This window comes from Talpa occidentalis, unplaced genomic scaffold, assembly GCF_014898055.3.
Source record: "Talpa occidentalis isolate TD23 unplaced genomic scaffold, MPIMG_talOcc4v2.1 talOcc4.5, whole genome shotgun sequence".
Taxonomy (NCBI): Eukaryota; Metazoa; Chordata; class Mammalia; order Eulipotyphla; family Talpidae; genus Talpa; species Talpa occidentalis.
The window spans coordinates 67,946,299-67,963,827 of NW_023604861.1; the positions used below are offsets into that span (position 1 = coordinate 67,946,299).

At 36.5% G+C, this 17,529-nt stretch overlaps 1 protein-coding gene, 1 non-coding gene and 1 pseudogene across 2 annotated transcripts in view; 1 reads left to right on the forward strand and 2 right to left on the reverse strand.

Moving 5' to 3' along the window:
* Positions 1–2,275: 2,275 nt before the first annotated feature.
* On the reverse strand, positions 2,276–4,742 carry LOC119258551 (ubiquitin-conjugating enzyme E2 variant 1-like; annotated as a pseudogene).
* Positions 3,391–17,529, reverse strand: part of GCC2 (GRIP and coiled-coil domain containing 2) — a 72,198-nt gene continuing 58,059 nt past the window's right edge. Inside the window, exons 19-23 of the mRNA XM_037527407.2 lie at positions 14,293–14,510; positions 12,552–12,740; positions 11,431–11,570; positions 9,734–9,935; positions 3,391–5,035 (exon numbers count right to left, since the gene is read on the reverse strand). Of these exons, the coding sequence (XP_037383304.1) occupies positions 4,965–5,035; positions 9,734–9,935; positions 11,431–11,570; positions 12,552–12,740; positions 14,293–14,510 (820 nt within the window). The 3' untranslated portion in view covers positions 3,391–4,964. The remainder of the gene's footprint in view (positions 5,036–9,733; positions 9,936–11,430; positions 11,571–12,551; positions 12,741–14,292; positions 14,511–17,529) is intronic.
* On the forward strand, positions 8,647–8,751 carry LOC119260001 (U6 spliceosomal RNA). Its single transcript, XR_005128646.1, has one exon. It is a non-coding gene; the product is annotated as a U6 spliceosomal RNA (small nuclear RNA).

The window sequence follows — 17,529 nt, forward strand, 5'->3', positions numbered from 1 at the left end:
TAAGTTATTCACATCCAAACATTATGAATACCTCAATCCAAAGTTGAATTACCTTTTATTTTCTTGTTTTTTTTTTTAAGATTTATTTATTTATTTATTTACATGATTTATTTATTTACATGAAACGGGGTACAGGCCAGATGCACTGGAGGGTGAGAGGATTCGGCAGAGACAGAGCGGGGAACAGAACAGACAGATTGATGAAATACATAGCTGAGGGGAGCAGTGGGCGAGACAGGAGAGGTCTGCTGTGCCATGAGAGATTCTCGCCAGCCGGCAGGGATCCAACCTGTGCTGCAGAGGCTGTGGACAGCTTCACAGTTTGGCGCTCAACCACCTACGCCATGAAGGAAGGCCCTATTTACTCTTGTGTTTCATGCCTTTAAAATTTTCACTTTGTGGGATCTGGGGAAGAAGTGCATTTAATCGACCAAGCCATGCCCTGTTACCATGGTTTATGTTAGCCATCTTAAATAAAGCTACTCTCTTAAGTAATTGAGTCAGTTACATTAATTCTTGATTTATCCAGAAGTGAATTTAAATAATACATGCTACTGAGAGGTGATAATTAATACTTTCACAGAAGTTTTGATGAACTTAGAAAACTCAAAAGCGGGAAACAATAAATTAGAAATGGAAGGAAACATTTGCATCTTATCACAATAACAAAGTAGAAAATATAACCTTGCTTACGTGTCAATCTTAAGACAATCAACGTTCTATATTCCCTCCATGTTGGTGGTTTCATAACTGTGGTCTCTATTACCTACAGCCAACCACTGCAGAAAACATTACCTACAGTAAGACATTTTGAGATAAATGTACAACTTTTATTGTAGCATAGTTGCAATTGTTCTACTGAATCACTGGTTACTGTTTTAACCTTTAACCATAACTGTAACCTTTAACCATGTAGTGGCAGAATGGGCACTGAGCAGGTTTTCTGATTCGGCAGATGGGTAAAGGAGAGTCCTGGAGCCCTGAGTGGCTTTCTCAGGCTTGTATTGAGCTTTACATGCATTGCAGCAGCCAGATACAATGACAGGCAGGAGTGCCAGGGGGCCAGGAGGCCATTAGGCCCCCAAGCTCCTGGCAAGTGTTCACTCTGGGCTTCTCTGGCCCCCTTTTCTCTCCTGCCTCTCTTTCTTACTTCTCTCCTGCTTCTGCTTCATGGTGACTGTATCAATACTCCTCCCCTGGCCCACAGAAGTAAACAAGACAGTTTGCAACAATATAACAACTGGGGGTGTCCCATCAAGCAGGGCAATCCTAATGGTGGAGGGCAGAAAAGCCTCAAAAACCTGAAAATGGTGGGAGGGCAGATAAACCTGAAAAACCCTACAAACTGTAATCTATAATTTAAACTTTGTATAGGAAATAATGTAGCATAGATAGGACTCAGTACTACCTGCTCAGTACTACCTGAAATGGCAATGGGCTCTGGAACACTTGCCCTCTGGATAAGGCTGACATGTGGGGATGACTGTAAAAACAGGCAATAGAATACACAAATGGGCATCTTACAACAGGAAACAGCAAGGGCTAAGAAAGATCCCTACTTCATTAGTAATTACGAAGAATGTAATTTAAAACCTTAGGAAAGATGTTATATTAAGCTTTTGGCTTCATTTTGGAGGCCAAGGTGTGAACTTATTTGGTTATCTGGGATCCCAGTTCATCCAACACCGGTTGCCTCCACCATGCAGAGTAAGTTCAACCCAAATGAGAACAAAGCTGCAGAGAAAACTACAACATGGAGGCAGAGCGAGTCCCTCCTTGAAGAGAACTGGGTGGTCACCTCCATTACTGAAACTGAAATCCTATCTGCTAATCATAATATTCAGTGTTCTTTTCACACAAAACTTTTTTAAAATAAAATAACATTTGTTTACATCGTTTTTGTGCTTTAGAAGTATAGGATCCTGTTCCACTGGTGGCACAGGACTGCACCCACCACTAAAACACCCATAATCCATTTCCTTTCCCTCCCTCCAGCCTCTGGTCCATAGTCAACTTATTAGTTTAGTTTGACTTTATCTGATCCTTTGTTTGGTTCCTAACCTTCCTCCCACATTCTTGTTGTGCTGTTGTAGCACAACATATATATCAAATGGACAAAAAATTATCATAGTATCCTAAGATAAATTGCATTTGAACAGGAGTTTCCTTTTTAGTACTTAGAGGTGTATAAAACAGAAAACTTCCCACTGTGAGAAAATGAAGACTCCTTAAATCAAATGGGGGAAGGGAAAGTGCATGTGTTTTTTCTTTGTGTTTAGTTGCTTTAACACTGTCCTTCACCTGGCTAAGCAAGTTTCATGTTTTCCTTAGACATCATTAGGTGCAGAAGGTCTTGCAGGCCAACTTTGATGCTTCATAAATTCTGCTGATATGCTCTTAGTTCCACTACTTCATTAGAACTATTAACTCCTTTTATTATAAATTTTACAAATGGGTGCTTCTGAGTTCTTAGGTCCATTCTATTTTAAAGTTATATATTTGGTTTTCATAAGCTATCCAGGCCTGTCTGGCTACCACCTTGCATCACTGTAACTAGAATGCCTGCTTCAACCCTTTTCTTTAAAAGTAACAATTTGAAGGTCATAACTTGTTCCTTTTCCCCAATGTAATCACATTTTAATGCAGATGAAAAACTTTACCTTCTATATATAACCTCTAAATAGTCCAATATTTATGTTTATGGGGGGAAACTAGCCTCAAGACATCTGCAAAGCTCTATTACATTGTTTTGGTATGAATTTATTTTGAAGCAATAGCTGAATTTCTGGTCCCAAATTAAAACAGAATCTTAGACCAAGTTGTGACCATAACACTGCAATGTAAACATACAGTATGAGTACATTTTTTGTATGCTGTGCCATTCACCTAGTACCAAACTGTCTTAATGGGGAAATTTCACAATCCTCAATGCTATATATTATATATACTTGTATTTCCAGCTACAATATCAGATGTGAGATTACAAAGAACATGAAGCACTGTACGCCTCAGCAAGCTTTAGCTTTGCTAGTAAGCTTGGGTTTTACCTCTACCAAAATTTGTTTAAAGGAATAAAAATTCCCAGTCTTAATTCTCTGGAGCATAAGCAAAGCTCCCTGTATACAAGAGATGTCTTACATCACAGAAAAAACTGCAACTTGAAATGTATCCAAAGAAAGGCTAAGTGTGGTTTACAGTATCAGCTAAGGCAAATTATCAGAAAAGGCAGGCACCATGCTCCACACATCATGTATGAGAAAGGTTAACAATCTGTGTTCAAACCTTAAGTACCTGATATTCCAGGTCCCATCTAAAGACAGTAGTAAAGGAATATGCAATTCAAATTCGTAAACTAATTTAACACTAAAGAGTGTCCAAAAGAGAAACAGTAAGCATAAAAAACACAATGTAGAGGCAAACATATTTAATAGAAATATTAAAATAATCATTACATTTCCTCATTACTGAAACCATGAAAGAATATCCATTTTGTAATCAAAGTAATTCTTTTTTATAATGCAAAATGTATTTTCGTAATTACAATCATGTAGACTATATTTCCAAACAAGTTTATATGGACTTCAAAAAGGCCTAGACTTAAAGAGGAAGTGAAATTTATTTAAATACTATTAGTAACAACGTATGCTGCTGGCATACTCATGTTCACAGTTTATAAAGTAAAAAATCTAAACTTAAAGTCAGCTCTGAAATAGATGCATTTTCATCAGTACATTCACTAGTTAGGCCTGTTCATCTAAAATAGAAGGGACGATAGCATGAGTTATTTTTTTAAAGAATAAACAATATATCAGCAGCAAATCTTGGTTAAATTAAGTTGGAAATCAATGTTCTGAGTAAATTATCAGTCCACCAGCTGAGGCGGCAAATTAAAATATATTACTGGAAAACTTAAGAGAATGTCACAGAACATACTATATGTTTTTAAAATACAAATATTAAAACTGAATTACCAAATTTATGATTTTGATCCAGTTAGTAAAATAAATCCAGAGGCATCAAAGACAAGTAATACCACGGTCTAGAACTAGTCACAAGAAATGCAGTAATGATCTCTAAGGGGTTTTTCTAGTATCATTCTAACATCCCTTCTGGTGGAAAGCAATGGAACGGCATCATCTGCTGAAACATAGGAAGTACCAGTTTCCTTTTTAAATGATGAAAAATATCACCCATGTCTGAAATATTTTTATTTAGGGAGATGGAGAAAATTCTCAAAACAGACTCATGGCCCAGAAGTAGGTGACCCATAACAAGAGCCAGGAGAGACACCAGGAAATCACCCCAGGTAAGCACCACATTTTCACCTATTCACACTCAGTGTACACCAGTCAACCAACACTTGAGCTTCTGACAACATAATGTGTTTTGAATATACTTTAGAGACAAAAAGAACAGCTCATTTTAAAGTAAGTAAAATGTATTTTAACTTGGGCTCATAATTAACTTCAGGGTATTTCCTTTAATAAACTTGTTAATTTTACCAATGAGGCATTTTGCTTCACTGTCAACACATTTTCTTTGAGAATTTACAATTAGTAACAATCTATCTCAAATTTGATTCTGTGACATAGTCTTGGTAACATTATTTTAAAAGCCTGAATTCCAGTTGGTTTGGCTGCAAAATTTAGTTTAAAAATTCACAGTTCTGTCCAAATATAGGTGGATCCTGAGTTTCCAGCAGAGGCAGTGAATTCATTCTCGTTGTTTTTGTCTTGTGGCATGCTTGGGAGATCACAAAGAGTTGTGCACTAGTGTCAATACTTCTTGCTGTTGTACTTTTATTTCAAGCTGTTTTTAAATATATTGACATATGTATATACATATATACGTAGATAGGAATATATATATCTACACTTTTTGACAAAAGAATGACAGCAATATACAGGAACCAATTTTGCCAAATGAATTCTATTTGGTTAATAAATGATGTTCTTTCCATCAATCTATCGAAGTCCAGACCAACTATGCAGATACGACGCCCATCCGGAGGAACGAGAAGCATTTTCTTCCTCACCTTTGGAGTTAAAAAAAAAAAAATAATTCATCTTTCCAAACCACATTTTGCTGTTATAATCTGTCCTTGAACTTTCAATATTTGCTGTCTCTATTACAGAAGTAACTTCAAAATAAAATCCCCAGCTCAAGGTATTTTTGATAATAAATGGTGTAGGGTCAATGATTTTCAGGCTTTTCTGCCCTCCTGCCATTAGGACTGCACGCCTGATGGTGGGCACCTGTATTTTGTTACATTGTTATACTTGGTTGTATTGTTTACTTCAGTGGGCCCTGGCTGCAGTATTTATATATTTTCCAAGTATTTATATATTTATATATTTTCCAAGCAAAACACAGAAAAGAGAGAGAACAGGAGAGGAGAGAAAACCTAGAGAGCCCTACAGTGAAGAGGGAAGATTCGCCCAGGCCTGCTGGCCTCCTGACTCCCCTACCCCTACCCCTGTCTGCTGTGTACATGTAAAAGCTCAATAAAAGTCTGAGAAAGTCATCCAGGGCTCCAGGACTCTCCTTTACCCATCTGCTCCAATCATAGAAAACCTGCTCTGTGCCTTCCTGGCTCAAGAAATGGGAATTTTTTATGTTTTTTAAAAACAGAAGATTTTATGTAATTTAGCTTAGACTCTAGAACCAGTAGATTTATGGTAAAGCTCAAAACTAAACCAAAATGTTTTTCAACCTTTTTTAAAAAAAAAGATTTATTTATTTATTTATACAAGCACTGGGTACAGTCAGAAGCACGGGAGGGTGAGAGAATTCACCAGAGCCAGAGTGGGGAACAGAACAGGCAGAATGACGAAGTACACTGCTGAGGGGAGCAGCAGGCATGACAGGAGAGGTCTGCGCGCCATGTGGGACCCTCGCCTGGCAGCCGGGGATTGAACTGGCGCTGCAGAGGCTGAGGGCAGCCCTGCAACCCAGCCCTCAACCGCTGCGCCACCGGGGAGGCCCTGTTTTTCAACCACTTAATTGAAAAAAAAAAAAAATCAAAGCAAGGTATCATTTAGTTATAGTAAAATTCACCCTTTCTAGGTATAGTATTATGAGTCCTGACGGTACAGTACATTTCTAACACTTCAAAATCCTGTCAGGTCCTCATGGTTTAGTCTTTTCCAAAACATCACACAAGTAGAATCACACTATATTACAGTCTTTTGAGTCATTATCTTTTACTTAGCACAGTGTATTTCAGAATCACCCACATTGCTGTGGGTATCAGTAATTCACTGCTTTTTATTGCTGAGTAGTATCCATTTTGAGACTGTACCAATTTATTTATTTACCATTGAAGGATACCTGAGTTGTTGTAGTTTTTAGCAATTTTAGTCTTTACCCTATTCTCCTAATGAGTTGTTGGCCTTTTCCTTCTTTATTGACTTCTGGATGAGACTTTGGTATATGTTGTATATCAAGTAACAATATGCAATTTTATAAATTATAGCTGTGGAGTAAAGACGTAAAATGTAACTTTCAGTTCTAGCTTGAGATTCCAATTGTGCAGAGAGGCAGCTTTGAGTAGCTCATGACACTTGCCTGGGGTGCAAACTGGGTCCTTCACGGGTATTTTATGGCATATGATGGTGCTTGTCAGAACTGGATAACCTATTTTATACCCTATGCTAATGTTTCTCAAATATTTGTAACAGACCCAATGAAAAAAAATTTGTATCAGCATCTGATACATTCAAATAGATTCCAACATTTATCCATATACCTAGTGTCAAGAAACAATTTCTAACCCCTTAGCATATTCAGTGTATTCTAATATTTGAATTATTCCATTTTAAAAAAGATTCTGGTTGTGATTTACTAAATTAATTTCACCATTCACTAGTGGTTAGCAATCCAAATGAAAAATACTGTTAGAAACTCTACACAAAGTCAGAGATCATAAACATTGCTTCAAAGGAGATGAAGGAGGCAAGAGGTACTTGTGTTCTTTTCTCTAATGGTTCTGTTCTTTTCCGTGCCAGAAAGAGAAACTCTCAGACTCCCATGTGTCACTTCATACACATTCACATGGGTTATCATCTTTAGGGCCTTTATGTTCCTTGTGTGGCAAGTGAGGTCCAGGATTCTTATCTATATATAGCCTAGTGGCAAGTTTCCTCTCTGCATTTCCTCTTGCATCTCAGACCTAGTGAAGTTTTCCTTATGTGTAATGTATGTTGTTGAGAATTTCCAATGGTGGAGGAGTTCTAAAGTTTCTGTCAGAAAAGATTCTGAAAAATATTTTTACTAAGTAGGCAGGTATTTCTTTTTTTTTTTTTTTGGCTGTTCCTGAGCTTTTTCTGGCATTGGTTAAACTTTTGTGTGAGCAGAGGCAGACTTCCCTTTATTTCACCTAGTTGAAATATTATTGAAAAATTCAAATATGTAGATGAATATCCTTCATCAGTTCTGGAAAATTATCAGCTATTCTCTTCAATTACTGTTTCTACTCCATTCTATTTTCTCCTTTCCTTCTGAAACTACAATTATTAAATATATGTTAAGAGATCTCCATTCTATCCTCTGTCTTTCACACATTCTTCTATCATTCCCCCCTCCCCATTTTTATTACTGTCTCTATGCTGAATTCAGAATAATTCCTTCTCACCTAGTCATTCTCACTTAAGCCATATCTAAATCTACTGCCAGACCATAATTATTTTTTAAATTTAGTTTTTGTAAATTTTATTTGTGCATATATATAAGTGACAACCTCTAAAAAGTAAACTAATTTTATAACTGGAGTTTTCCCTATTTGTTTATAGGACATTAAAAAGCTTGCATTTGAGTATTGGTTTCGGATGAACCTCTCTACACAGTAATGTGTAGAATGATCAATAACATCTGTGCTATTGGGACAGATGTTATCTTTGAGATCTTTTTAATCAATGGATCCTCAACTTAGCAGCACCTGGGTGGTAGTAACATATACATTATACTAAGCATGCTGGACTTATAAAAGAGGACTATTAGATATGCTAAATAATGAGAGCATATCATTTCAGTGAAAATTATGATTTAATAAAAAAATGTATATTCTTCTTAAAGATTTGGCTAATTTTATATTGAAAAAGTGGTTTCAGCTATAAGAATATTCTTCCCTCATAGTAACAAAGAAGAAACAAAAAAGAAAACAGATACAGAAAAAAATCAAAACACAATACTACTTCAGTATTGGGGGGGTGGGGGGTGGGATTCAATCTTAACTTTAATTGTTCTCTAGGTCAGAGGTTCTCAAGGTATGGTACCAGAGAACGAGCATTACCTGGGAATTTGTTAAAAATGTAAACTCTTGGGTCCCACTCTAAAATTATTGAATCAGAAACTGGAATGGAGTCCATAATCTGCATTTTAATAATCACCACATGATTCTGATACCTGCTTAATTTTGGGCCAATCTCTAGTTTAGTCAGGAACATGTTAAAGAGCACCAACATGATGAAATAAAGTCAAAAGTGGGACAACCAGACATTCTGGACTTACTGATGTGCTTTCTTAGAAACTATGTAATACCACCTATGAAGTATTTTTGTCTCCCATTCTGCCTAGTTATACCTGGATCCAAACAGAGAACTAACATTCTATCTACAGGCAATATCAGACCAAGTTGAAAGCTATCTTGTGCTCACTTCAGCAGCACATATACTAAAAATTTGAACAATACAGTGTTTAGCATGGCCCCTGAGTAAGGATGACACACAAATTTGTGAAGCATTTCATTAAAAAAAAAAAAAAAAAAGCTATCTTGCAGAGCCAATTCCAGAATATTAGAAATCTATATTTGTGGCTGTACAGGTTTCATGTATAGTTTCTCACCTCAGCAACTGTTAAGCAAGTTACCACATCCACAACTCATATTAAGAATTCTACAAAACAAGTCTCAAGTTTCTTCAATTAATGAATGACATGACTAAAAGGAATATGGAACTGCTATAGATAACAAAAACAAAACGAAGTTTAAGGAACATAAACCAAACATAACATGTTGATTCCTACTTGGGATACTGTAAAATGACATTTAAGATAACCCAGGAAAATGAACTAGGTATAGATTACAGGAGTATAATACACACTGAAGTATTCACTGAAATCAGATAATAATCAAAGATGGATATGAGTATTTTTAAAGGAGTTTATGAAATCATAGTATCAAAGCTTTACCAAATAGCTTTGAAAATCTAAACTCCAAATATATGACAGCTCTAAAGCTGCATTTGCCCAGAAAAATGGACTACTACATTTGGGCCAAGCATTAAACCACATGAATCTTTTGTTTCTAGACTATGGGGGAAGGGAAGACAGGAAGGGTAATAAAGGGAAGGGGTGGAGGGTGGGGTTGGAAGGGATAGAGAGTACAAACCAACACATATTTTAAAAAGCATGATACAAAACCACATTCTTTGACAGAACTCAACACTAGACTGAAATACTCAATTTTCAAAAAATAGATCAAACTAAACATTGTATTTTGCTGCATATTAAAATTATATAAATGTACTGTAGTTGCCCTAAAATGATAAAACATCAGCTTTTCAAATTAAGTCTAAGATTATACACATTACAGACCTAACCCAAATAAACATAGTTACCAAGTTAAAATTTTAAGGTAGTGTTATGGAAAAGATTTAAGCATTCATAGTCTCATTACAAGGCCAACATTAATTTTAAAGTATAAGACAAAAGTATAAGGCTTTCCTTCTTTACCTACCTTGAGCAATTGCAGCAAGTTTTCCCTTTTCTTCAGGGTTGAGCTGCAACATTGTATCTATAACAGGAAGGAGCCTCTCCCTTTCACTACCTGGTTTTAGGAAAATGAACTGCAGCAAGACATTTTTCAAATATTCCAGATTAGCTACAGACTTCTCCCGTTCTTGATTTCTTTCCAATCTTCTTATTTCACTCTTAAGAAGCTGGTGGTAGAGAAATAAATGAAAAATGAGTCTTGGGGGAAAATGGGTTTTGTTAAATGTGGCAGACTAAACACATGCATTTTTCTTCTCTCCCCCCTGATATGCCCCCAAAAAATGACAAAAGAAGAGATTGAAAGAGGAGAAAAAGGCAGGTAAGAAATATCAAGAAATTCTTAGAAGATGTGAAGCAGATGAAGTAGAAATGACTTGGTCTGCCTGCTTATCAAGTACCACCAACAAGAAGAGAGAGAATGCATCACACAGAAACACTGTGATCCTGTCCTAGAAGTACAAGGTATATTAAAATAGCAGACAGATATTGAGGACTGATGTCAAATCTTCATGGGCTGGTCCTATGATGGCCACTTTACCTTAGGCAAATCCTTAGGCACTTAAGATGTCCATAGCGAACTTATGTTACATGATGACAACATTTACCCAAAATACAAATCCAGTCTAGGACAGAATGAAAATTCAGTAATGTTAAGACAATCAAAAATACTATCAGAAAAGTGGGGCAGAAGATAATATGAAAAAGATGGTAAGATGCTAAAGTCTTTGAGCAAGATTTGTGGGTTGAAACAAACAAAAAAATACACTGCTACAGTCTAGGAAAGTTAGCCAACTCTGCTAAAATCTGGGGTCCTGGGGACATTTTAAAAAGTGCCAACAGAGTTCAAGAAATCATGTGAGAATGTAAATTTGCAGGACTGTAGAATTTGAATAGTCACTTGCGTTCACTAGGCCAGTGATCTGACAATGTGTTGACTATGTGGGAAAATATTATTTTACAGTGATACATATGCTTTAGTGGTAGGATATCATAATATATGTAATTTGTTGTAAATAAATGCGCTCTTAGCATTAAAAATACTAATCTGACAAGGACAGCTGGTGGTTTTCCACACAGGTTGGGTGGATTTATTTGGGGGAGCATAGTACAGAAAAGAAGCATTTGCTTTTCAGACAAATAAGGGTTTGAATTTCAATTGTTCCTTCTCAAGTGTTTTTTCATCTAGTGATAATGAGGATTAAAAATATATAAAATTCAGGATTTGGCTAATGTGAACTGCTTATCAAGTGGTATGACCATATTTAGAGAAGTGATTATTAGAGAGACATGGGGAAATTATTTCATTGGGCAATCTCAATTGCTATACAACAATCCTTGGTGTCAACTTTAAATAGGAAAATGATCTTATGCCACTTTGCCATCTCCACCCACACTGAATACTGTGATAAGCAGTTTAGGGTCATAAACATCAGGTGAATGACTGAATCAGAAGTGCTCGATTTTATCATTAGAATTGAAGAACCTATACCAATTTAAAATTTTTATTTAAGCAAATGTAGAACTGACTTCAGTATATCTTATTTTCTCAACCTATTATGGTGTCTTAGAACAGGAAGATATTAAGATAGGCTTTATATAAGATAAAAAATAATATTCCTCAATCTCAGGAATATTTTCTTGGCGGTAGTTTTCTAATCTTACCTTAATTTGCTCCATAAGGATTGCATTGGTTGCCTCTGTTTCCCGAAGCAGGCTATTTAAGTGATCGGCACTTTTTGTGGTGGAACTGAGCTTCTGAACCAATTCTTCTTTGGTAAATTCGGCATGCCATAAAGGAGTCTCTGCAAGATGTTGTTCCAATAATTAATTTTCAAAATCAGAGATTACAGCTGAAGAGTCTAAATAAGAAAAACAACTAGGTATATCTAAGTATAGATATTTTGTCCATTATACAGGCCCACTATTTGCCATTCTTCAACAAATGTCAATGGTTAGAAGTTGACTGTAAAGCACATGATATAACTGAATACAAGCTCTATGTGCCCCAATTCTGAAATTTGTTGGGCTTGTGTTTCTAGACTGCTTTATTAGTTTCATCACTTATCCTTCTCTATTTCCTAATGTCTCAAGGGTTTATGTCATTTTACTCATAAATGAGTAAGGATGAAAATTTACTGATCATGTCTATCAGGGACTCATAACATCTTTATATGAGGTGGGGCAGGTATCATTACTAAAATTTAGTAGATGAGGGAGCAGGCTTAAACTCAACAAGCAATTTTGGCAAAAATGACAAAGCCAATTCTAGCATCTCTTTCTATTCAATCGTGATGCCTCCATCTCACCACTATTAACTATGCCCAAAGAAACCCTGAGTCCACTTTCTACCCACATCATAATCAATACCTGTGGGTATAGACAGTCCTTACTCTAGATCTTGAAACTTCAGAAAGATGACAAAATTCCCCCTTAAGTAGTCACTATAAGTAAGGATAAAATACTCCAAAACTTTAGTATTACTACTACTTAGTGCATCTTAAAGTTCTCAATTTCATAGGAGGGTGAGGGAATAATTTTTCTACTTTCTAATACTACAGAACTTCAATCATCTATTTCTGGCTCAAGCTTATGAGAGAACTTGCATTTTACTAAAAAAAAAAAAAAAAAAAAAAAAATTTTATCCCCAGAAAGGCTGTCTATTTGAAAAGGAGAGGGATTCTGAGAGAAATTTTTTGGGGTAGCTCAAAAAAGCATTTATAATTTAGAGGATCATTAATTAAATGAGGCTGAATTAAATGAAAAACATTTAGAGTGAAACATACCAAGTTTAGTTTCAGAAGAATTAAGAAGCTGCTCTAAAGACTGTGTGTGAGTACCAGTGGAAGATACAGACTCAGTGTCAGTTGTCTCCATTCCTTCTCCTTCTTCCCGCGTTATGGTATGCATGTCCAGAAGGGGAAGGTCTGTGTTTCTCCTTTCTCGAAGGTTCTTTGAAGGTAGGTGGGAAGAAGCTGGGCCAATTACATTTTTATTTAAGGATAAGTAAGAGATAGCTCAAAACCAAACAGAATTAACATAATAAAGCTAAAATGATCCTAGAGTTGTCAAATGATCTCGGAAGGAATCTAGCTTAACTAGAGAACAAGTATATAATTTCTAACTTATATCATGTTTGGATGCATTTAAGCTTTCAAATGTATAAAAGAATTTCTAAAAGTCTTAAAACTGAGCTACTGAACTTTAAAGTTTTTTAAGTAATTTAAGTAATTTAAACAGCTGCTATAAATGATTGTTACTAGCCAAATAAAACAAACTATTAGATAACACAAAGCTCACAATATAGAGGGCTATACATTGCTAAACACTGGTACATATTCTAAAAATAGATTATAGCTATTTTGCATGGTTAAGTATTTCAGAATTGCTGCATACTCTGACACAACATGCTTGCTGAAGTCTGCTCAGCAGACATTCTTGTTGATCACTGGGACTGCTCTTGCTATACTGCTGGCTCTGACTCCTGCCCACTCAGTTTTCAGGTAAGAAGAGCAGAATAAAGGGTGGGGAACTAATTATTCTTAGACAAGGTTTTCCTGCTTGCTGATAATAAACACTTGGAAAGGACTGCAAGGTTTATAAGATACTCTCAAACACATTACTGTGTAAGTCCCTAGAACCTTAAGTTAGAGAAAATAAATGACTTCACATAAGATTAGGGACTAGAATTCTAATCCAAATTTTTTAACTTTAAATTTCATTTATTTTCCATTCCATGAAGTAGTCTCCCCTTTTCTTTCAAACATTAGTTCTGATTGCCATTAGAGACTCATTTTCTTGTGTTTCTGAAATTTTGCTGTGTATTCCACTATTGATTCCTAGACTACATCCTCTTGTGCAACCAGTTTCCCTGATTGGTTACTTTCTTTGCTGACCTATGGCATATGTTTTTATTTTTTTTGAAGCTGGTCTGACCCTGACAAGTGACCCGTAGTTGTCAATGCCCTGATATCATTTTCCATGGGAAACTTAAAAAAAAATATCAACTTTATACCTACACTAAAATGTAGCCTTATCTTGGCTGACATGTTTCCATTTCTTCTAGGAAATAGAATGGAAAATATTAATTGTAGGTGAAGTAAAACTACCACTGATTAAACATTAAAAAAAAAAAAGAAGTTGTATTGGCCAACCAATCCCACAAGTCCAGTGTTGCTTGAATTTGAATTCAAAGTAGATTTGATGACTAACAATGGAGAACAAAAGTAAATGGAGATCTAGTGACTACTGGAACACATTACAAGGCTGACAGAGTATGTATGAGTTAGAGAGAAGAAAATACTCTATGATTACATGTAGGTTAATAAATATATGAAAATCAGTATTCCAAGAGACTGTATAATCAAGAAGGTTCAAATATCTTCTTGGTAAGCAAATTCATTAATCACAGACATGATACTGATTGTCACCTAGTCAAATTTCTACTTAGTTATGAATTTCAGAAGGTATTTAAGTGATAATATACCAGAGCATGAACAACTAATATTTCTATTCATCTATACACACTTCTTATGGTTGGTTCACTCTTAAGCTGAAAAAGCTGAGCTTCCATCTTGGAGAGCTGCTGTTGTAAAGTTTCCATTGTCTTTCTGTGCTCTTCCTGCAAATGTCGTACTTGATCTCGAAAGCTGTTGCGAAGGGCCTCGTTCTGGGACTTCAGCTCGTTCACACTCTGTGCATGTTCAGACTTCATCATCATGTTCTCTGATTGTACTGAACACAACCTGAAGGTGAGAGGAACATGCTGACTCAGCTTTACTCAAGTGGGTTCTGCAGGAGAATTAGCCCCAAGACATCTTCTGAATGGACTTCTTACCTATGCATCTGTAGTACTTGTGTAACCAACTGGAGAGAAATGACATTGATCATTATCTAGTTTAAATCATTTTCTGTGTACGACAGCTTAGATAATGAACCTCAGCTGAAAACTGTGTGGTTCATATGAGGAACTTCCTTTAGAGGTTATCAGAAAATAGCACTAAAAAGCATAAAATAATTATAATTTAAATTAATCCACTTTTTAGGTTATTTTATGTGGCAGCTCAAATAAATATAGGATTAATCTATTTTTTCTCTGCTACCCTAAAAACACAAAAAAGAACACTTTCTTTTGATTCACAAAAAAAGCCTTAAAGGAAAAATACTCATTTTGTTGTAGAGCAGCCCCGATACAAAACGGGGTGCCTGACTGTGGGTCCTCACCCGCGCGCTTAAAAGGACTTATCAATGCTCTACTGCAGGCACACGTGAAAGGTTAATAAAAGGTTTATTTACAAGGGAAAGGGAAATGAGGAAATGTACAGCTCTGGGAGAAAAGTGGGAGACAAAGTTTTAAATGAGTCCTACCCGATCCGCCGATCAGGAATCCCAAAATGGCGCTCTGAGAGCTGGCCGCCAGCCAGGAGCGGTGAAGCCAGGAGGCGAGCGATCGCGAGCCAGAGAGAGAGCAAGGCCCACGTGTTTGGTTTTTATATCCAACCTGGCTGCCCAACTCCACCCTCAGGTCCCAGCCACCCTCCCCTTGGTGGTGATGGGATTTGTCTTTCCCAATGTCCTGATGGCTTTAGTCTGGAGTTGGGGTGGAGTCCACAAAGCCTGTATGAGATTATCTCAGGACATCCTTTCCCCCTAACAATTTTAGAGTCAATTAACACAAAACTCCGAAACATAAAGACTTAGTTTACTGTAGCTGCTTCCAAATCTTGCTGCACAGCTGAGTCATTGGAGTACACTGTTAAAAATACATTTGGTTTCACCCTAGAGTACCTGACCCCAAGTTCCAAAGGTGGTACCAGGAATTGCCTACTTCTAGCACTTTTCCAGGTAATTTTTATGTGGTCAGTCTGACACTAGCCAGTGGATCTAAAATTTTGGAACCACTCTTTCTAATGTCTCATTTGTAGTACTGATGTCTTGTATGTTTGACTGAAGTAAAAAACACATTTTTCTCTTCATGCAAATGATCCTAAACTATAGTAAAAGGGTGAAAGCCATCTTTTATTCACTCTCACTCCCTGCAGTGTAAAATCGCAATTCCAGGGATAAACATTATTCATGGTTTAGCATATAGCTTTCCAAGATCTTTCCCTTTGTACTATACATACGCACATCATGAAAGGCTTCAAAACAAGATTTAGTGGTCAAAGTGTTAGGGGAAAAGGATGTCCTAAAGCTAATTCCATACAGGCTTTGTGGACTCCACCCCCACCCCAGGCCAAAGCCAAAGACACTGGGAACTCCAAATCCCATTACCACCAAAGGGAAGGTGGCTGGGACCTGAGGGTGGGGTTAAGCAGCCAGGTTGATATAAAGGCAGACACGTGGGCTTTGGGGGAGCCCCCCATTTTGGCTCTCCGCCAGCTCGCAGCATCTGGCCAGCTCTGAGAGTGACTTTGGGTTTCCAGGTCGGTGGATCGGGTAGGATGCATTAAAGACTTTATTTCCCTATTTCCTCCCTGAGTTGTACATTTTCCTTATTTCCTTTTCCCTTGTAAATAAACCTTTTATTAACCTTTTGTGTGTGCCTGTAGTGGAGTATTAATAAGTCCCTTTTAAGCGCGCGGGTGAGGACCCACAGCCAGGAACCCGTTCAATATCGGGGCTGCTCTATAACAAAAGGGACACACGGACTAAAAATACTATATATTTCAGAAAAGGTATCTTAATTGCCAAGTTTATATTGATTAATGAGTTTAGAGAATGTCAGTGTATATAGCTACCTGTCAAATCTTCATTTTTTCAGCAAACATTTTTGTTCAAATTCTACAAGGAAAGTAAAGAAGAAGCATCAGCAGTAACAATTTCCTAAGGAAGTTAAAAGCTCCATTGCAGAGTTAGGGTAAAGATTCTTGTTTTACCTACTTGAGAGTCAGAAGCCCAAACCCCTGAACTTCTACATGGAATCAGAACATCCGTTCTGATGAAATTCACTGTTCTGTCCCAGCTTTTACTGGGGTGTTTATATTAGTTGGGTCTTCTGGGCAATGCAGGTATTAGCTGGTAAGATTAATCATTCCTTGGCAGCCTTTTTTTTTTATAATTTCATACAGAGAAGTTATGAATATTAAAATATCTAAAAATTATATAAGGAAAATATATATACTAGGACATAGACTGTAACAGTACTACTGGTTTTTAAGATACCACTTAAAATACCACTGGTTTTCTGAAAAAGTAGAAAAAGACCCCTAATACCTCAAAATGTTGTAAACAGTTTCAGAAGAGTGACTGGCACATAGTAGGTGCTCAAAAAATATTTACTTAAAGCCTAAAGGAGGCATCATTTGTATTCTGTTTTGTCAATAATACAAATTATATACTAGCTTTTCTAGAATAAAGAGTATTTATCTTAGAATAAAGAAAGTTTCTATAAATAAAATAGACAAACCCCTAGCCAGGCTCACAAAGGAAAAAAAGGAGAAAGCACAAATAAACAGGATCACAAATGAAAGAGGAGAAATCACAACAGACACAGCAGAAATCAAAAGAATAATCAGAAACTACTATGAACAGTTATATGGAAACAAATTCAACAATCTAGAGGAGATGGACAAATTCCTACAACTCTACAATCACCCAAAGCTAGATAAAGAAGCAATAGAACATCTAAACAGACCAATTACAAGCAGTGAAATTGAAATGGCAATCAAAAACTTTCCCCAAAACAAAAGCCCAGGACCTGATGGATTTACTAATAATTTTTACCAAACATTCAGAAACGAATTAGTGCCTATCCTTCACAAA